This window comes from Scaptodrosophila lebanonensis, unplaced genomic scaffold (assembly GCF_003285725.1).
Source record: "Scaptodrosophila lebanonensis strain 11010-0011.00,11010-0021.00 unplaced genomic scaffold, SlebRS2 tig00000001-arrow-pilon, whole genome shotgun sequence".
Lineage (NCBI taxonomy): Eukaryota > Metazoa > Arthropoda > Insecta > Diptera > Drosophilidae > Scaptodrosophila > Scaptodrosophila lebanonensis.
In genome coordinates, this window is record NW_022060529.1 from 13,821,250 (window position 1) to 13,843,350 (window position 22,101).

The 22,101-nt window shown below is 43.8% G+C and overlaps 2 protein-coding genes across 18 annotated transcripts in view; one reads left to right on the forward strand and one right to left on the reverse strand.

Moving 5' to 3' along the window:
- The window catches only part of LOC115627286 (PDZ and LIM domain protein Zasp), a 74,954-nt gene extending 66,914 nt beyond the window's left edge, over nucleotides 1-8,040 (forward strand). For 8 of the 17 annotated variants that reach the window (XM_030522928.1, XM_030522921.1, XM_030522943.1 and 5 more), the window contains 4 exons: nucleotides 1,039-5,494; nucleotides 6,776-6,959; nucleotides 7,016-7,255; nucleotides 7,323-8,040. In XM_030522928.1, the coding sequence (XP_030378788.1) occupies nucleotides 1,039-5,494; nucleotides 6,776-6,959; nucleotides 7,016-7,255; nucleotides 7,323-7,400 (4,958 nt within the window). In that variant the 3' untranslated portion in view covers nucleotides 7,401-8,040. Of the gene's footprint in view, nucleotides 1-1,038; nucleotides 5,495-5,758; nucleotides 6,672-6,775; nucleotides 6,960-7,015; nucleotides 7,256-7,322 lie in introns of all 17 variants that reach the window. The other 9 variants (XM_030522987.1, XM_030522995.1, XM_030523011.1 and 6 more) reach the window with 6 other exon arrangements.
- A 1,585-nt stretch (nucleotides 8,041-9,625) lies between these two features.
- LOC115623638 (mucin-5AC) overlaps nucleotides 9,626-22,101 on the reverse strand; it is a 44,957-nt gene continuing 32,481 nt past the window's right edge. The window contains exons 4-7 of the mRNA XM_030518125.1: nucleotides 17,206-17,390; nucleotides 13,918-14,140; nucleotides 12,945-13,037; nucleotides 9,626-10,376 (exon numbers count right to left, since the gene is read on the reverse strand). Coding sequence (XP_030373985.1) covers nucleotides 9,911-10,376; nucleotides 12,945-13,037; nucleotides 13,918-14,140; nucleotides 17,206-17,390 — 967 coding nt within the window. The 3' untranslated portion in view covers nucleotides 9,626-9,910. The remainder of the gene's footprint in view (nucleotides 10,377-12,944; nucleotides 13,038-13,917; nucleotides 14,141-17,205; nucleotides 17,391-22,101) is intronic.

Below are 22,101 nucleotides of genomic sequence, written 5' to 3' on the forward strand. Positions count from 1 at the left end.
AAACGGAAGCAAATATGCGTGTCTAGCACGCAGCCTGCACCGTAGCTAAGAGTGCGTGTAGGTGTGTGTGTGTGTTTGTGTGTGTGTTTGACTGTGCGGGTTTGTTTATTGTTGTGCCATGAAAATGGCGCTGAAAATAAGAAATAAAAAATTTATTTACCTCGACAACAGCACATAAACCGTACTGCAATTCTGTACACACACAAATTTATGCTTTAATATGTACTTCTTTTGTTTTTGTTTTCGTTTTCATTTTATTCGAGTAGGCACAATATTGAAATGGATATTTTGTTTATATTTTGTTTCGTACATGTACTGATTGCCAGCAAATTGTTCGCCTTGTTTTAATTCTTAAACGCGTCCAGTGGACACATTGGGAAATGTTTATTTTGTTGTTATGTTAAGCTATGTTGAGGCATTTAAATAATATGTTCAAACAACAGTAAGGGAGTCTACTTACTAGTTGAAAGAGTTTAAAGGGAATGGGTCTTAAAATGAAACTAGTTTATTTGGAGGGAAAACAACAGACAGAGTCCGCCAATTGCTCTTTCTAAGTTATCCATGGATTTCATTTGCTACACTTTATTGCATATTGTAGTTGCTGTTTTAGCCGAAACTAACTCAATTATACTGCTACACGAGCACACAAACATAATGGAGAACCCTATTTGAGCGCCTTTGCATACAGCCACTGCCTCTTAGCCTAGTTAAGAGTGTTGTTACTATTCGTTGTGTTTGTTTCGACGTTAAAAACCTACTACTCTGCCCATGCCTGCGTTGCCGCCGCCGTCATCAATGCCGCCGCTGCTTTTTCTTCACAGTGCAAACGACTAACAAGCGAATGTCTTTTATTTCTTTCCGCTCTTATTTTTGCCTACCAATGCAATTTGCTGACTCAAAACAAACTAATCCCGCCACAACCACTACATACTATAAATTACACTGCGCTTCTCTGCGTACCTCTGCCCTCGACTTTCCAATGTCCCCTGTCGTTTCGATCCGTTTCGGCTCGCTGTTGCGCTCTCTTGGTGGTCTCAGAATCTGAGCAGGAGGAGCTGCAACCAGAATTTGCAGAGGAATGTTACGAGGAGGATATTGAAGTGGCCCTGGCAGCTAGTCGTCAGTCGCAATGCCGCTCGAGTTTCGCTTGGCCACCTCCGAAGGACGAGAGCCATGATGCGCCCACAGCGGCCCCGCTTTACATTGCACCACCGGAAACGCAGCATGTTGTGGTTTCGCGTCCGGTGCAGCAGGTACCACCGTTGCCACCGGGAAGTGCTACTACGCGCCTCGATCCGCAGCCATCAGCGCCGGGGGGGCCACAATGGCAAAGCTACTCGGCGCCTCAGTTGGGCGGTCCGGTGCAGGTGGAACCTCCAGCCATCGAGCAGGAGTCGAGCTCAGATAGCTATACTTCGACGTCGACAACGACGACTACCACATCCGAGGAGTACCAGCGTATGTATGCTGCCCAAGTGCAGGCCTATCAGCTACAGCAGGCCTACGAACAATCGGGTTCCGAGTTCGATTATCAGCTGGACTACGGCAGCTCCCAGGACGTGCACGAGAGCGCCTCTGGCAGGCGCAGTGCACAAGAATGCGTAGATTCGTTGTCTGCGCCTCTTAGCACTTACAAGCTAATCGATATGGTACGGGAGGTCACTCCAAGTCCAGTGCCGACCCCGGCTCCAGCTCCCTCCACTACAGCACCACGTCACGTGGTATTTAACGAAGAACCCGAGATTAAGGAACTGCCAAAGCTACCCACTGAGTTGGAAACCATACCCGAATCCATTGAGTGGTCCGAGAATTCAGAAGCAACGGAACAAATTCAAGGTGAAATTGAAGATCAGGAGGGCCTGATTATTGATAGGCGCTGCCAAATACTCGAGAGTCAGCGCATGTTTCAGCCCACCCCAGAAATAAAGTTTGACATTGCGCCAGTTCGTCAAATACCACCCACCAAAATACCGAATCCCATGCCCAAAGAGTGGATAAATCCCATGATTCGAGTGCTGACCACCGCTCCGGATGTGCCTTTCCATCTTGTCGAGTGTCCGTTTCCGAAGCCATGTGATGATAATTTTGAGGCCGAGGCAGCGGAAGCAGCAGAAGCGGAGGCAAAGGCACAAGTAGCTTCTAGAAGGTCAACTTTATCTGCTGCACCACCCACGGTAGACTCAACTAGCCAGTTAGGTTCGGCGCCTGATGTGCTGCGTGAGTCGCCCCCGTCCGGTAGTCGCCTCACGAAGGCTATGGTAACGGCACCCGAATTCGAGATGCGCTTTGCTCCTCCAGCCGCACAGGGCGTGCCCTTGCCCGAGGAAACGGAACCTTACATGCCGCCACCCATTGATATGAAACCGTACCTTCGCGAGGACTACCGACCCAAGTCGCCTTTCGTCAGCGCACTGACCATAGCGCCAGACGTACCCTTCGAGGGGCACTTTGATCGTGATGTCCCTATCCACCTCATTGACTTACCCACTCCCAAGGAGCACTTAAGTATGTGCGATGCCTTGTGCACAGCTCCAGATCGTGGATATACTCCACTGAATCCCGAAAATGCAACACAACGGTTGGATGAGGAACAGCGGGAAAAAGAAAAGAAAAAATATGAGTTTCAGGTTCTTGATCACGAGGAAGAGTTGGGAATAAAACCACTGTGCGAGCCACCAGAGTCAGTTGAATATTTTACGACCGAAAAGCGGCGGGACTCGCAACGAAAATCATCGGCATTCGCGGCCATGCAAGCATTCCAGCCATCGCGTGAGCCACTATCGTCTGCTGGTACTAATGGCAATGGTCCCACCACCACACCACGTGCCTCTATAATATCTCTGAGTAAAGAGCAGACTGACCTTGAGTTTCAGAAATATTGTAAGGCGCAAGAAAGAAATCAGAAGCGACTTGACTATTTCCATAAGAAAGAAGAGGAGCTGCAGCAGCAGCTGTTGCAACATCAGCCACAACAACAACCACAGCAACAACAACCACAGCAACAACAGCCACAGCAACAACAGCCACAGCAACAACAACCACAGCAACAGCAACCACAGCAAAAACAACCACAGCAACAACAACCACCCCAGCAACAACCACAACCACTGATACTCACGACCACTAATACACGCCAGGCGACTGCAACCTCGTTAGCTTCCCAATGCAATACCAATGCAACAGCTTCCTCTAACTCCTCTTCCACAGTCCACCAATCGTCCAACAACAACAACAACAACATCAACACGTCCACCTCCTCTAGCACGCCCTCAGCTTACATCGCTACTGCAACTCAGGCCACCAACAGCTTCCTTTCTGCCGCTTCTGCTACTGGCTCCACATCTGTAAATACTGTACATACCGCCACCAAAATCGATGCTCACCAACTAATCGAAGAAACTGCCGAAGAGCTCGAACACTCCGAGGTACTCTTTCCGCCACCATCCCCACTTAGCCACTTGAAAGGCAAGACCGTACAGTCTGGCTTGCATAAGGCGGACACTATACCAAAATATCAGCGCAATTGGACATCCCTGCCTACGCAGAGCCCCATACGCACACCCGAACCACAAGAGCTGCGCGACAATGTGCCACTAGCTTTTGTAGATGCACCAAAGGTTGCTGATGGCACTGGCAATATCGGCAACCAAAATAACACTGTACATAGACCCATTGCACAGGTGTCTAAGCCCAATGTACCAACCGTAGCTGCTGCGGCGCGCGGCTCCTTGGCCAGCGTAGACAGCGTCCAAAGCCAATACAAGTTACAAGTGCCGCAGCAGCCTTCGGTTCCCATTATTATAGAAGACCGTAGTGGTCCAGTAACCATGGCTTTTCAATCGCTAGATGAATATGAACGACCCGACCAGTCGCAGACTCCTACGCGCCCCTTCACTCCTTCGCTGATCAACAAGCCGGCTCCGATCATACCGTTCTACCAGACGCCGGAGAAACTCTGTTTCGACGAATGTCCGGCCACTCATGCGCGTGAATATGACCAACGCGCTGCTTCTCCGTTTCCGGATCGCGCTCGTTCTCCAGCACCAGGGCCCCCACCCAATCCATTATCTGCCATTCGTGCACCTCGAATGAAGGAACCAGAGTCTGCGCTGCTCACTCCTCCCCGTTTGCAGACGGGCTCAATTACCACCGGTCAGAGTTATCTTGGCGCTCAACAGCAACAGCAGCAGCAGGCTCAGATAATTTCCCACTCGCAGCTCAGTGCGCAGTCAGCTAGTCAGGAGTATACGCAGCAGCCGGAGATACTGACAGAGCGTAAGGTGGCAGACCTGACCATACAACAGCGCGAGCAATCCTCGCGTCTGCAGCAACAGCAGCAGTCTCAGATGGCGAGCCAGACAAAGACACAGATTGGAAATACGCAAATAGAGCGACGTCACAAGGTCGTGGAGGAGTTTGAGCGAACACAGAGTGCCAAGACCATCGAGATACGCACGGGCTCACAATCGCAGACGCAGATAAAGGCGCAGTCACAATCGCAGTCACAGTCGCAGCTACAGTCGCAGTCACAATTGAAATCGCAAGCAATAGTCCAAGCTCAATCCGAGTCTACGGAACGACGTTCGTCATATGGCCGCACTGGCTATGTGGCCGATCAGGCAAGACGTCTCTCTGGCCTAGAGCAGGAGATCAGCAATTTGACTTCGCAATCGCAGGCGATCAGTGCGAGGGCTGCTACTTTGGGCAGCAGCTCGACAGGCTTTCCACGTTCCCCAACCTTTGACACCAAGTTCCCGATTAAGCCGGAAACTTCAGCATCTGATAAATTTGAATCGACCTGCCCGGGCTATGTGGCTGTTGCGCCACCTGTCAACAAACTAGTTGGCCCGCCTCCAGGCTTCATTTTGCAACTCCAACAGCAGCAGAAATCTGCCTTTACAGCTCATGAGGCAACTGTGGTTGCTAAACAGCAGCAACAGCAGCAGCAACAGCAACAGGAGGAAAGCAACAGGAACATATTTTCGAGCATTCCTAGGGTGAATACGAATGCTACCAAATCATTGCTCCAATCATCGTCCTTGACATCGTCATCAGCATCAACGGCTCAAGCCAGTCTAACCAAAGCTTCTGCTATTACTACCACCACTAATAATCGAGCTAGTGCTGCTAGCTCGGGCAGGCAGCCACAATTGTCACAGTTGCCAAGTAGCATTCAGCGTAATGGCAATAACAAAGCTGGCAATGGCAATAATAATGCTGGCTATCGGCCAAACGCTTCCATCGCAGGTGCCAAGCCTTCAACTACAAGTGTGACAGCAACAAACGCTTCTGCAGCGCCCGCATCCGCGCCAGTCGCTTTTCCGCCCAACCTGAGCGACTTAAATTCTAATGTTGATGGTTCCACAGGTGCTGGAGGTAAAGGTGGCGCCTTTGGTGCAACCTCGGCGCCCAAGCGCGGGCGCGGCATTCTCAACAAGGCCGCCGCACCGGGAGTGCGCATCCCACTGTGCAACAGTTGCAACGTGCAGATCAGGTGAACTGATAAGCCCCTTATACCCGTACTATATATAGTGTGTTGTGTGTTTTTTTCAATGTTTACTGATTTACATTTGTTGAGTCTGATGTTACGCATGGTTTTTACAATTAAAACAAACGATTTATTACAGATTTGAGTTAATCTAAATATATTAAGAACTTACGTTTAATTATTTGTTTATCTAACAGAACTGTTAACCCGTTAATATGCCTGCATGCAACCTTTAACCTTTGCTTCCGTTTGCGTTTCTGTTTGTTCCAGCGCCTATTGCTAAGACAATTAATCTAAACTCAAACTCGACACTGCCCCGCAATCCAGCCAGCGCACAATCACCACCAGATGCGGTCGCTTACCAGACTTCAGCTTCGGACGCGGGACTGGTTGAGAGTCCACCAGATGCCACTGCCATGTTGGCCGAGTCTATCGGCAAGATCGACATGGGTGATAAAACGAATGCATTTATGCAAGAGGCAGGCAAAATTATATCCAACATGCTGGAAGCTCGCCTGGCCAATGGGAACGCACCGCTTTCCCATGCCGGCAGCTCCTTAAGCTTGCGCAGCAATAGCAGCTCGAATCTGTCAAAGAGTCCCATGATAGTGCGCAAGCGGTTAGATTTGGACGATTTCAAGAACATTGATCCCACGCAGCCAGTGGCGCTTCAGCCTGTGGTAGCCATTTGCCAAACGCCCACACACACTACAGATCTCGGCAGTCAAAAGACTCAGGGCCAGCTTCCCCGTGCTGATCAAATGCTCACCTCCGAGCTTCCCGCGCAGCATCCCATGAGCAAGATTTTAGATATATGTGATAGTGGCAAACAGATTGAAGCTCCCGAGCTAGAGCCTGTCACATATAGAAACAATCTGCGACGCTCTGGTGCTGGCAGCGCGGCTGCTGCCACTCGCTCCACGCACGCTGCCGACAGGCGATCGTACATTGAGCCAAAACAGGCCAACAATAGCAATATCAGTCAAAATCAAATTCAAAATCAAAATGAAAATCAAAGTCAAAGCACACCGAATGCGCCGAAGTTTAGTGTAAGCGTCAAGGCTCTGGGCCCGCATGCTGAGAATAATCCCACCATGTCTGAGGAGAACGAGAAAGCCGTAAGTCAGTTGCTCAAGGATGGTAAGCGTCCAATTTGCTGTCAGTGCAATAAAGAGGTTACCTCGTAAGTATTACGCCCTGAACCAGTGCATGAGCATGCAATTTGTTCCCCAAAAGTGTCCATCTGATAGGGTGACTATAATTTGAATTATTTTTTATTATTCACAGAGGACCCTTCATCACGGCTTTGGGTCGCATCTGGTGTCCGGATCACTTCGTTTGCGTGAACGGCAACTGCCGCCGTCCATTGCAGGACATCGGCTTTGTTGAGGAGAAGGGCGATCTGTATTGCGAATACTGCTTCGAGAAGTACTTGGCACCCACCTGCAGCAAGTGCGCTGGCAAGATAAAGGTAAGGTCAGAATAGCGATCAAGGAGCTCTGAAAATAGTTGTTGAATCATTGACAGGGTGATTGCTTGAATGCCATTGGCAAGCACTTCCATCCTGAGTGCTTTACTTGCGGCCAGTGCGGCAAGGTCTTTGGTAACACACCGTTCTTCTTAGAGGATGGTAATGCATACTGCGAGGCCGATTGGAATGAACTTTTTACTACCAAATGCTTCGCTTGCGGCTTCCCTGTCGAGGCAGGAGATAGATGGGTGGAGGCTTTAAACCACAACTACCATAGCCAATGCTTCAACTGCACTGTAAGTAAACCGGAAAGGTTTTTCAGTAAAGGGAAATAATGTCATATGATTTTCTTTTTATCTGCAGTACTGCAAACAGAACTTGGAGGGCCAGAGCTTTTACAACAAAGGCGGCCGTCCCTTCTGCAAGAACCACGCGCGCTAAGTGCGCTCATAAGGCACCCTTTACAACTCTCTCGATTTCAGGGATCACGCATACTAACCAACTGGCAAACGGCAGAAGAAAGCAACTTCTGACAGCGCGTTCTCAACTTAACTTCATATGTAACGTATAGCTTATTATTGCAATTATCAACGCTAATAATGCTTAATCATTATTATTTCTATTTGTTTTAAAATGTGCACACGAGCACGAATGAATGTTATCCTATTTTTAAATGAGTAAACTATCCGCAAGCAAGCAGAAACCGCAAACGAAACGAATTCGATATAGCAAATTATCTTTTGTCCACCACATAAGAATAAAGAAACTAATAATTCATGAGCACACACATTGTCGATGTTCGTAAGCCATATATATCTTATAATTTTACAAATTTTATTTAGTCCGAAAAAAGGACAGAAGCAATTACGCGAGGTATTTTCAGAACGGTGGCCAATAAATTAAATAAAATAATTTGTACACAGTCAACAGTCAGTCGAGAACGACTTAACTTTAACTTCAATTCATATGTCTTCAAATTTTGTGTTGTAAACTAAAATGAGATTTGTAAAAATTGGTTTTAAATGGAAAAAGAAATCATAAGAAAATAAATTTTCGAAATCTTTATCGCGTTTAACTTGAATGTATGCCTACTGTCTGTTATGTGTATTTTTCAGTGAGCTTAACCCGAAGGTAAGTAACACACAAGAAGGGAATGCTAAATGCATCTTAAACACCCTGTACCAACTTAAAAAGAAAAAAAATTATTGATTTTATGGTTGCATTTTTAAATTAAAGCAAGCGGGAATGTTGCAGTCAAGCCTCAAAGCCAAGCCGAGCCAAGCCTCTGCAAATAATCGAGATTATGATGAATGCCCATACTTTTTGGACTTATAGCCAAAGATACAATAGCTTTTATCAGCTCTGAAAACCAAAAGTGGGAAAGAAATGACGAAAAGAGGCTGAGAGAAACGAATACCAGAGCACAAGAACCTCATTACGTTGGACCCCAGTGCTTATCCACATTGTTTCTGAATTTCGGTGAAATTTTATGAAGTGCCGCCCAAAAGTATGCAACACCCAAGAACTTCGTGGCGGTCAATACAGATTTCCGCAGCAATTTCATGCTCAACGAATTTTTGTTGTTTTCATTCGCCATTTGATACACTCCGGAATTTTCTCTTCTTCATTTCTGCCACAACGAAAAAGGTGTCAATTTCTGTTTCCACAGCGCATTTTTTCCTACAGTGTTAATCGCTGGCCCACTTACTGCCGCGTCCGTGGTAGTGGGTAGAGGTGGTTGGGTGAAGGGAGGTGGAGGGAAGTGGGCAGGATATGTTTTCATTTTCATGCCTTTTGGGCTGCAGCTCGAGTGAAGCCAACAAAATTTACGCTAGATTAAGCAGCGTGTGCGCATGTAGGACACGCACATGCTCAGCCTTGACGCCGGGCAAACACATCCGTGTATAGCCATATGCATGAATGTACATGCTACTGGGTTGTCCTGTTGTCTGGCTCAAAGCCAAAACGAAACGAAAAACGGCAATACACGTACACAATCCACAATCCACAGCCCACAACGAAGACACCAACGCAAATGCCCAGAAAAAACCAACTGTGGAATTTCACATTTTTCAACATTTAAAGTTTTGCCTTTTAGTTTATTGATCCTCGCACTACACGCAAAGGACTATAAATTAGTATCTATTGTACTTATACATGTAGTTCAGTATTTAATATTCAATAATGATAACACACATGCTCTCGCGTACTTGCTACATTTAAATTAATTTTTATGAATATGTTTTTTTTGCCTTAGCCTTTCGAAACGCACCCAGAAGTTCTCTGTTGCGTTTCTTGAAAATGCGCGCAATTTATTTTTTGTTTTGTCACCGTAACGTTCCGTTGCGAATTTACATAAACGTATTTATTTTAGTTTACTATCTAACACATGCTGGAAAAGCATTTGAAGTTTGTATTTACAGCTCGAAGAGTTTTTAGTAGTAATAGTTCTTGTTGTATTAATTGGTAGTATGCATTATTTTAGAGTTGATTTTCTTTTTTGGAATATTTTAATACTTCTATAAACAAAGGTTTCGATATAGCTACGTGCCGTGTGAAGTTACACGTCCACGGTTTTACAAAAATAAATTCAACACATTCAATTACAACAAACGTCTTATTGGCTAAACCTACTGCATAGTTTTAAATAACTACAAGTATAAATATACAAGTACATTCATGTTTATTTAGTCATAAGAGTACAGAGTGTTTTTGGGCTTTGTAATCAAACGCAGAAGTTGTAATAAAAATAAATACCTTTGGGTTAACGAGAGCTTTAAACAGAGTGGAATCAGAAATGAGAAACTCTATCTGTGTACCCTCAATAGAAGTTACACCAGAAATAAGATTTCTGATTGATTGCTCGTGACCATTCCACTTGATTTCGTTTTGGATTAGTTCAGCTAGATTTCCGGTTTTATTGCCAAAGTGCACAGACTTTTCGAGTAAGTCTATAAGTGAGCCAATATATCGATTTGATCAACTGCACTATTCTGGGCGGTGGAATGGTGGCTGCTGCCGCTATTCGCCTGCGAAATGGTCACAATGGTCACCAGGTCCTTGGCTGCCGTTACTGCTTTCGATGCTGCCGGGGCCTGCGTTTTGACGGTAGGACTGCTGGTCGCACTGTCCAGTCCCCGATTACTCGATTCGATTTCCACGATGGCTGATGTGAGCAATGTGTTTGACTGCAGTGTGCTGTAGTCGGCCAATTGCTCAGCGCCCGTTGATGGCTCGGGAAGGTCTTCGTTGGCGAGCAGTCGGCCCGATGGTGCCGTCTCAATGGTGCGCTCACTGCAGACTGTAGCCGGCGTGGCATTGCGCGAGCGGTAGCTTGGCGGCAGACTGTACTCGGAGCCGCCCATGCTGCTGCTGGTGCCGCCGCCCATGCCGCTGCGTAGTGTGGTCAGAGGTGCTCTGTGAAGTGGAGGAAAGTGAATGAAAGGTCTACATTATTTACAAGTTGCACGACATTTGAGCCAGAGTCAACTGACTTGTTGGCCATTGCTTCGAATGTGTTTACTGTCTGGCCATAAGTCGGTAAATATTTTAACGTAACGCACAAATTTGCATATGCTATTCAATTCAATTCTATTCCCTCTCTATGCAACTGCATACTGGTATCTCTGTCACTGCAGTGGTGGTAATTCAAATGTCTAAGCTGAGAGGAAATTGTTGCAAGTCGTCCTGTCCTCAGTTCCTGCTGCCTGTGGCCAAGTCACAGACAATTCACACTTCAATCGCTTTTATCATTAAGGCAAAAAGACAAAAGTCAACACTCATACGCTCATCTGAGCGTCACAGTACTGGCTGGTACTGGCTGTCCTAAATGCAAGATGAACACAATGGACACACAAATTTTTCAAAATTCAAATTTCAAAATTGTGTAAAGTAATTTCCAGCATGTAAAACGGCACTTAATAGTTCCGACAAAGAGTCCATGGAAAAGGAAACAGGAAAATAATCTGCATGTCAGGCAGCATAGAGTCTAAGCTTAACCATGCATCGTTAGCTCTCTCTCTCTCTCTCTCCCGCCCCCACACACACACACAGCGACAGACATAGGCCATTTTCATACCAAATTTTGCTGCTCGGATTTTCTTTGTTTGTTTAATTGACTTTTCTGTATGTTGTATCTCTGTGTCTGTGTCTGTGTCCGTGGCTTGGTCAGGCATTGTTGCGGCTGACGACTGTTGGCTGCTGCTTCATCATTGTGATAGATAGCCTTATTGTTATGCAGGCAGTGGAGCGTCTTATACAACAGCTCATAAAACGTGCGCAAATGCGTGCTTGTGTGCGTGTGTGTGTGTGTGCGAATATTTTACGAAATTTCACAGATTTCTTTGTTAGTTTTTTCCGTATACTATAGAATATAGTGTGTGTGCATGAAGTGTGTTCTAGAATATGTCAGCATTACATAGTAGTATTCAAGTGTGTGTGTGTGCGTATGTCAAAAACCAGCCGCAGCCTAAGAGTATGCTCTGATTTTCGCAAAGTTCAGATTTCTAGCATACTTTAGTGTGCTCTCGCCTTTCATCACTAAATTGCGTTTCTGTGTGTGTGTGTGTGTGTGTGTGTGTGTGTGCGTGCGCTAGTGTTTGTGACTACAAGTTGTAGGTAGTAGTATATGTACTTATTGTTAGCCATCATTGTTGTTGCTGTCGTTTTTATTTGCATTATACACCATAAATATTTAAATGCGGCTTTTGTGTCTTTTGTTCAGCACACAAATCTCAATGATGGGCCTCTCAAGTAAATTAATTTTACATAAATTTAATTTAATGTCTTAAGCACTTATCAAAGCCTTAAATACGGGCAAGGGCTATTGTTTCAACGGCTAGACCGCAATTTGTAGTCCAGCATACGCTGTATACAAGCATACTTGTATATATATTTATTTATAGCCGACTCGGGCAGTCAACTCAATATTTTTGTAACGCAATAAAACTCAAACTTTTCTAATTAGGAGCCATTATGCGATCAAAGCAGCAATTATCCTGAAAACTTGTCGCTTCTTCGCGCCGCCTTCTTGTGTTCATTGTAGCTGTTTGTTTTTCTTTCTGTGCCACTGTTGCTGTTGTTGGGGATGCTCCGTTGCCAGGCAGCCGCATCGTTTCTTTGGCGGCTCCTTGCCGGTCTCACTGTCATTTAAATTGTTTCAAATTGCTCCCCACTCAAGGGGTGGTTGTGGCCAGTCTATATGTGTGTGTGTGTGTGTGTGACTGGATAAGTGTCTGTGTGTCGTTTGCCTTATTGCCGCTTAGTTGCGTCTACCACTTGAGCAGCAAATTTGTTGCTGGGCATTGTGCAAAGTGGTTGAGAAGGGCAGCATTTAGGCGCAGTCCGAGTCGGTGACAATCGGATTGTGCATATTTAAATTGTTCCAAGTCTGGGGAAATTGAGTTATTGCGTGTATCAGAGGTGCTTTTGATGTAGTTGTCAGTTCACAGGGAGGATTTGACAATTTAAAGTCGATCTCAATTGAATGTTGAAAGTTGAAATTGTAAGTTAAAATGAAAGTCTGCCTCACTTTAAGCTAATTCGTACGTTCGTGTGGACACAGCTGCATTGTTTTTGTAAGCCTATTAGTTTAAATTACAGACAACTTCATTGCCAGAAACAACAAAAGGCATTTGTACAATGTTCACAGTGAGAAAATTGGCAGCCGTATAAAGTTTCGTTACATTAAAAAATTGCCAAACTTTTGCCAGGCAATGTGTCAATGTTAACACTCGACCAAAAACCGCACAAAGCCAAACCGCTTGCCTGATGCTGCATGTTTTTGTTGGCCCTGTTGTCGTTGTAATTCCAGTTGGTGGCTGCGGGTGTTGTAAGCATTTCGTGGTTGCAGTAAAAAGTTTGCGCAAATTTCTTGTCAAGGGTCGCTCGTTTTCGATGAGGGTGCGAATGTTTATGTTTATGTGAGTGGAACTTTAAAAGGCCGACCACACAATCTGCGCTTGGCATAATATGAACTTTACTTACCTCAGCAGGCTGCCGGCATGTGATCGATATGTGGGCGGAGGCGAGTTGCCACGCACCACGCCGTTCTGTCGATCGCGGTCCAATAGCAAGAGTCTGTTGAAACAGAAGAAGAAGGGGAAGCGGTGTGTGTGTTAATATAATGTAAAATGCAACAGCAAAAGGCTCTCGCAAATAATGCAATTAATTGTGCAGGGACATGCGAACGGAAGTGCGCTGCAGACTGGACAGTAGAGAGCAGCCTGCCAATCTCACACACGCACACGCAAGCTCACACTCACACTCGCCATTGCGCCTCCACGACACGGACAGCGGACCACAAATTGTGGCCAGCCGCATTTTAGCGGCAGTCGAGCATGACAAGCATGTTTGTTCGTGTGCGTGTTGCACCGATATCCTTTGTATCCTGCATGCATTTATAATACTCTGTCGGGGAGTATTACATTTATAAATCAGCTTGATTTGTGTTCCTCTTGCTATGCATAGTGCCTAACGAGTAAGTAGTTGATAGTATATCGAAGGTAATATACAAAATATAAATACAAGTATGATGAGTCAATTCTCGATTAATCACTTTTTTCAATAAATTATAAATTCAAATTTAATAAAAACTTGTTATCATATGTTCCTTCCTCCTAAAGACTATTCCAGGATGCCTATGAATTGCAAATTAAATCAAAAAACACAATTGAAAATTTGCAAAAATATGCAAATGCCTTGTCTGCAAATATTTTCTTATAAAACTCTAAAAGGCACTCGAATGTTATTTAAGCAAGTTCTTGTTTTTTCGTTAAACAAAACCAACTCCCTTTAAAAGGAAATGATAATCAAAGACATGTTGAATTGCAGTAGCAAGGGAATAAAACATTCAGCATACTGAAAGGGTTTTGGATTGTGTCTCTTTTTTCGTACAGCCCTTTGCATGTAACAATGCATATAATTTACTGCCCCTTCGACTCGCCCCACCCAAACGCACCTCAGTCGATATTCCTGCATGCTGGCCTGATACGAGGGTGGCGGCGGGCGATGTTGAAACTCCGGATACAATAGACCATGTGGTGCACCGCCGCCGCGACTGCACGGCCGGCGACCGCAACGACCCAAGTCAACGCTGCTGCCCAGTCCGAGGCACGACTGACCACCAGGTGCCGTCATCCGCCAGGCAGCGCCGCTCACAGTGACCAGCACAACGCCAACGCCTGCAAAAATAGTGAGGGACAAAATATACGTTAAAGCCGTCGCCATCGCCGTGGCCTGTGGTGGCCATTGTTCACAACGCCGCCCAATTAATGGCCAAGTAATGGCAGCATTTGAAATTTAATTATCCATCAACTCGGCCAGTGGGCGTTTCGTGCACTTTAAGTGCTTCAAACGCAAACGGCCTCAAAATTATTATTGATATTTAAAACAAAAGCAGCAGTATAAGCAACAACAATACCATCAGCCATCTTGCCGTACTCGACTGAGCCACAGTCTCAGTCTCAGCCTCACTTTCACTTTCGCAAAAAGTGCAAGACCTGCCGGAGCGACGCGCTTTCGTTTCATTTTTCTCTTCTTCTGCTTGCCATTTGCATAAATTTATTTATTTACTCGAATGTGAACTCAACGCTCCGTGCACAATTGACAACTGCATGTCACTAACAACAATAAGTCGAGCGTGTCATCTTTGCAGCCAGCCAGCCAGTCTGCTAGCCAGCCAGCCAGCCAGATAGTTATTTAGTTAGTTACCTGTGGGCCTCAATCTACACAAATCTGGACTCCAACTAAAATGTTATTGAATATTACAGGTTAGAAAAATACAAGATAGAGGATAGAGGAGAGGATAGAGATAGAGGATTTAAAGATGAGTTGCTTCATTTTTACTTAATCAAAAATGTCGACAAAAGTTGTGTGAAACAATCAAAACACTTCTCACCAAATATGATAGCAGACTATAGTACGATTTATTCTTTCAAGAGTTCGGAAATCAACTACACAACTGGCTATATAATATACGAGGAGTGGAGCGACACTTTAAATAAGGATAAGCATTTTTCTGCGTCTGTGTATGGTACGGATATTCAGTTTTATGCTGTGATTATTTATTAGTAGTTGTGGCTGACAGATCTTGAGAGCTCATACTCGTAGTATTCTTGATCGTTAAGCCGCTTTTCACAAAATTGTAAACTTCTCTAATGATTCGGAATTGGAAATGAACACATACCTTTTTTTACAATTTTAAGAATATTTAAGAATTTAAGAATATATAGTAGTATTTATAATTAATATAAATACTCGGATGGTGGAAACAGCGTGTACACCAATTAGTCCCAGATAGTTTTTCAATGAATTATGTGCCCGTAACAATTGTGTATCCTGCCTAAGTTGCGACAAAGCTATCCTTTTTTCAACGCAGGATGTGGACATTTCTTCATACAAGCACATTCCAGTACAAAAAGCTTTATTGACATTTTTACGATACTATTTATTTTATTTTAAACTTGTCATCATCATTTTGCGAGCGTTACAAATTATTGCTGCTACTGCTTTTTTTATACATATGTATTTCTTTTCTATGATGCGACATCATTTTCACGAGCTATTTACGCGCCAATTTTAAACACAACCCTACTTTAAGGCTGAAAGAAGAGGCCCAAAAAATAAAAGTTATGACATTTGGCAAGAGCAGAGAAGCCAAAGCCCTCGCCGTTGTCAACATTTGTGTTGCTGACACACATACATACATATGTATATGTACATATTTACATCATTATATATAGTATATATGTACAAGTACAATTGTTGTTGTTAGTTGGCTGACTGCCTGCCTGCTTGGCTGGCTGCCGAGCGGCCGAGCTACTGAGCTCCGGAGTCGTCTGACTGCCTAACTGCCTGACTGCCAGACTGCCAGACTCTAGCTTGATTGCCATTAAATTATGTAAAATGTTGTTACAATGAATTTTTGGTAATTAACGCTGAAAATGGCGCAATGTCACGCTTCGAGTCCGCAAATTAAGTGCCACAGCAATTGATTAGACTGCTTGTATACGAGTATGTCTATATACTTGTACTTATATACTATGTGCGCGCGTATGTTCATACAAATACTACATAATAGAGGATGTGCGCGTGTTAGAAATCGGCGTGCACTTGGCTCAGGTGTTTATACCGTCTATGGGCAGCATAACAGTGATGAGCTAGTTTCAAACTAAGTATATCTACGATTGAACATCATTTTAGATATATGAAGGTAATTCGTATTCCCAAAATCGTCTAACCTAAGCATTTAGCTGACTTGCTAAAATTAGTTTGAAGTTTTCTTTCCTTTAAAATGCACTAAATGAGTTATGTGAAATCCTTATAATGAAATTGAATATACATTAAATCAACACATTGCAGCTTTCTTTTTGAAATGGTATAGGTATAGTTATATTCAGCAGTCCACTTGCTCTGATATATTTCTCTATCTCACGTCGTAGATTAATTTAAATTTATATTTATAATAAACAAAAGCGACATGGTCACATACAATTATTTGGCCTTTACGGTAATTATTTTTAAAGCTGTACAATAATTAAGTATTTTAGTTTTCCACAAACATCCATGAAACTAAAAGGTTGTTCATTATTAATTCTTTTCATATTCGTTTCGACTGCCTGCTCGCAATTAGTTTTGTAGACCAAAACAACTAATTTTTTCCGCGTGTACTTGTGCTGCCCAAAAGTGAAAAAGTGTGTCTTCTGCTCGCGTCTAGTAATGAGCATGCTCAGCCGGAACTGTGTGGCTCACTAATATTGACATATTTGTCAGACACATAACATCAATAAATTGTTTGTTCTTCGAACTGGGTCAGTAGATGTAGAGTTAAGTTCCATTCGTGGTCGCGGCCCGAGTCGAAATTACACAAATGCTCAGATTGTCATTGGCGACGAATACAACAACAACAACTACAATAACTACAAAAAGCTCACGGCTATAATTGTAGCAATTGTTTGGAACACATCGAAAGCAAACAAACAAGCGTACACAAGTACAAATAAACAAGAAAATAAACTAACATTTTCACACAGCGCCGAACATAATGGACGCAAATGTTGAACTCCGTGTAAATGTGTATCATTAAAGGAAGACGACATCGACGGCGCCATTTTTATGTCATTTGTATGCGTTTCTGTTGTTGTCGTGTGACAATTTTGCGTTTTTATTTTGCAATTACGTAATATTTGATGGCGTTGTTGTTGCTTTTGTTGCTGCTCCTATCTTTAATGGATTCGCCATTACTCACCAATCATTAGCAGGGCAGCCGTCAGCTGTGAGTTTGGGGGACCGGCCAGCCCTGTGGCGCCCAGCGCCGCACCGGCCAAGGCGCAAGCCACGCCCCCCAGGGCGACTACAGCAATAAGCGCACGCAACGGCGGACCGGCAAACCATTGGCCGCAACAACCCTTGCCAGAACGCTCCGAGGGGGATCTGCAAAGAGAAGAGAAGCACAATAATAAGTCAAAGGACATGGATGGGTAAGAAAATTCATTGTTAGTTCTGCAGCTGGAAAAATTCTGCAGGAATTTCCGACAAGGTAGTGTGCGTGTGTGTGTGTGTGTGTGTGTGTGAGAGAGCAGGTGTGTCTTGGCAAACAGCAGAGGAAGAAGTTTTGGCAACACCGTGGGCGGTGACGCGACAATTAAACGAAATGAAGCAGAAGTACAAAGCGAGCCAAGGACCCTTGCAGGCAGGCAGAAGAGTGAACCATGCTGTCTGCCATCTGCTTTGTTTCGGGAATGCCCAACCAGCCCGGCAGCGGCAACGCCAACGCCACCCAGAAGAAAGACTGAGACTGAGACTGGGACTGGGACAGGGACTGAGAAAGCGACAGGCACATGGACAGGGACACAAAAGCACAGTGTTGTAATTTTATGATTTATGAGCCGAAAGACCAAAAATTTGCGCACAACAAAGCGCACAGAATGGAGAATACGAACAACGAACGGGCAGACGGACAGCAACAGGAAGGCATCTCTAAAGCGTAGAACATTTTGCGTGTTTCCCAACCAACAGAGACAGAGAGGCAAAGAGGTAGCAGCCACAGGACAGAAGGGCAGGATTTATGCGACGTATCTGCAATACGTGTGTGCGTAAATTCATTAAAGCAGCTCCTTCTTTATGGCCACCACCCCACGCCCGGCTGACAAATAAAAGACACGACAACGACAACCCCTTCCTGGACAAAGAATCCAAAGCCAAGGGCTTGCCAAACAATTAGACGCAAAAATATTTATAGTCTAAAGGAGGCAGCTAGAATCTGGATCTGCATCTGTTGCTGGCATCAGTTGCCATTTTCGCCACTTTCGACAATTCATTTGGCCTTTAAGGCCCTCCAGATAGCGAGCATCCCTCCGAACGCTTTCGGTTGTGTCATCGACGCAATTTGACCAAAAGATGATAAATTGTTGGAAAATTACGTGCATAAAAAGGCAACTCAATAGCTGCGGAAATTTATGTATAATGATTTGCCGTGTGTGTGTGTGTGTGTACGAGTACGTGTATGTGTTGTCACTAGGGCTGTTGGGCGTTGCGTAAGAGGATTTTGGATTTTTATGACATGCCATTAAAATATATACAACTCGCTCTCTCCTCGCCACATACATCCATAGATAACACATGAAAAGGTTGCCTTATACGCACACACTTCATATACTAAGTGTTGCTGGTGCCTTGTCTGGCTTTCCGCCTGAGGCCGCAATGTTTCATCGCCTTTTATGAGAGCGAGAGTATGTGTGTGTGTGTGTGTGTGCTGTTATTGTTATATTGTTGTTGCTGTTGGTGTGTGTGTGTGAGTTCATGTGCCGCGGCATTAATGTTTCATCAGTTGTCATGCCATGATAAATACGATCTTTTTAGCGCATCATCAGTCACAAGACTGCTGCATGGCCAAGGTGTTCACACAAAAGCGGAAATGAGTGCGCAATAAGGCGAAGAGATAGCGAAATGATGTTCTCTTTCATCTTTTAATTATCGTTGCCAGCAGTAATTGGTATTGGTGTTGGGATCTATAGAAAAACACACTGTACTCATTTTATTCTAAACATTTAGCTTGAAAAGTAATGGTATTATTAAGATTTTAAAATGCACAATCATTTTGAATTTCCTATAATATTGGAGGTGACATTATTTGTAGAGACAAATGCTAAAATTTTAATTTTTAAATTATAGCAAAATTTGAAGCAATTAAAGGAATTTAAAGACATATGTATGACAAATTTGTACTAGTATGATACGCCTATATAAAATCGCTTTTAATTGGGAAGATTTCTATATGTTTCGAACACGGATATTACGTTTTCGAATTTTAGTGCAAGAATTGGGATATTTTTATACTCTGTACATGAAATGTACAAGAGTATATTAGGTTTGCGGGAGCTGAAAAATGTAACAGGCAGAAGGAGGCGTGGCAGACCCCACAAAGTATATATATTCTTGATCAGCATGACGAGACGAGTCGATCTAGCCCTGTCTGTCTGTCTGTCCGTCTGTCCGTCCGTATGAACACCTGGATCTCAGAGACTATAAGAGATAGAGACACCAAATTTTGCACGAAGATGCGTTATGTGTGTATTCTATACGAGTTTGTTTTATTTTTTTGATTTTCCCCCCCACTTCCCCCCTATGGGGGTTTTCCCGATTTTCCATTCGTATAATCGCCTATATCTCGGAGACTATAAGACCTAGGAACACCAAATTTTAGTCCCAGATGCCTTATGTGAATACGCAGAAAATGTATATTTTGGAATTCCCCTCCCTCCCCCCTCTACCCCGCAAATCGTAACTCCCGTAATTCTTGGAATTTCGAACTAAAATTGGAAATACCCCCAGTTGGTTATTATGTGTCCGTATGCCAAATTTCATTATGATAGACCGATTTAACAAGAAGTTATAGCCATAAATATATTTGCTGATGCAGCGCTGCTCAAGCGCTGCCCGCGGCTGTTGTTGATGTTGCTGTTTGGTTGACTGCGAAAATGCTTACACAGACACGAATAGATGCGCATAGGCATACATACACTCACACAGACGCAATTGCTATGTAAATGTTCAATTATACACCCTTTACGTGAGTTCGAATACCGAGAGAGGTAAAATCTATCAAATTTTTTTTGTTTATTTTCTTAATTTTTTTTAATTTCTATATTTATTCTAAACATATGTACAGAGTATTTCAAAGTCGGTACACCCGACTTTAGCTTTTTTACTTGTTTTTTAAGTAATTACACCATAATAGGCGTGTTGCTGATTATGCTATAAACTATATTTACATAAAAACTATATTTACATAATGTTTATTACCAAGCGGTTAACAGTGTTAAGCTCCAACATTTGTATTTTTTCATTCCATAAAGAAGTTATTCTTTAGACTGTTACGCTGTTAAGAACAGAAGCCGCTTAAGAGCGTACAAGCAGCGCTGTTAGACTCAAATGTTGCTAAGCGGCTACGCTGTTAAGTATTATGCTGTTAGGTGTATGAGACAATGTAAAAATGCTGTTTAAAACTCGGGCTTCCTTATGGCTTTTATAATTTCTTTATAATTTCTTTATAATTCGATTGTACCCCTCTCTCGTAGAAATTACACGCTACAGACGAAGCAACAAAACTAGAATTAGACTTTACAGATTTTTAAATGCAATTTCAAAATAGAAAATAAAACGAACTTTGGGCCCGGGACCCATGCAGTGCTGTTGAACCCAACAACAACATTGTGGTGAGCGAGGCGGTACGTGCTACAAGAACGAAATGATTGATTAACAAATTAACGTCGCAGCGAGTGTCGAAAACGGGTCGGCGAACAATAAGAATCCACAACCTGGGAACCTGGGAAACCTACGGCCCTGCATAAGCAGCGCGACTTAGGGGAGTGCGGGAGTAAATGAGTTGGGGAGGCGCGGACATTGACGCTTCATCGTCATCGCATTTCGAACTCAAATTATGCGTCATTAGGCAACATGAATATGAATATCAGAATATCAGACTATCAGTATTCAAGTTACAATTGCAAACAGACAGCGAGCATAATTATAATGAGCCCGGGCTGGTTTGGAGAATCAAATGACCTACGTGTTACGTACGATGTTAAGGCTGTGCGCGCAACTCAAACGCAAGGCGCTAATTGTGTTGAAAATTGTCTAATGGAGCGAACAAGAGGGGGGCGAAGTAAAACTTGTATTAGGCAAGCACCAATTGCGCATTTGCTTTCGTAAATATACAAGTATGCTACACAGCTTACGATGTATTCATAACATTGTAGAAAACTGCTAGACAGCCAATATACTCGTACGTACGTACTACTAGTTGTAGAAAATATTGAGTATTTGTTGTGTGCGCGTTGTTGGCTTACCTTCGCATTTAAGTGGTTCAGGGGCAGTCGGCTGGTACCCATATGGGTAGCGCTAACTAGAATGGCTGTCAGTGGCACAGTAGCTTACAGCACTACTGACAGGCAGCAAGTCAATTTGTCAGTCAGTCAATCAGTATTAACATTAATATTACCATTACCATTACTATTAACTGGTTGTGTGGTTCGCATGTTCGTTCAATTTATTAATTAAAGTTCGTAATTATCAACATTGACACACATTTAACTGAACTGCTGAACACTAAAAACTGCTGATGGCACTTAACCAGAAACTTTCATTTTTGCAATGTTTACAACATTTATTTAAATGAGCCACATCCTGGGCAACCATCCGAGTGAGAGTTTCGACCCGAGTTCGAGCTGGAGCTGTAGCTGTAGCTATAGCTGGAGCTCGAGTTCGCGCTTCAGTTCGAGTGCGGCCAGCACTGCCAGCTGCTGTCATTTTGACATTTACATGCGAGTGCACAATTTACAATTGATTAAGCAATTTCATCATCGAGTTGCCCAAGAAGCGAGGAGTGAAACGAGCCGCTTGCTGTTGGTATTGTTCCGCTTACAAGTTCATTACGGTAAACACTCTCCATTGCTTCATTTGGCAAGGAGATTGATGAACCTTTTATCAGAGCGCACTTCCGACCACGTCCACTCAGTCAACAACAGCTGGAACAGCACAAACACTGCCCGCCAAACTGAAACTGTGAAAGGCAATATACATGTAATCGTATAAGCCACTTTTCAACAGCCAATGGGCCATAAATTCCTAGCTGCCCGAGCAC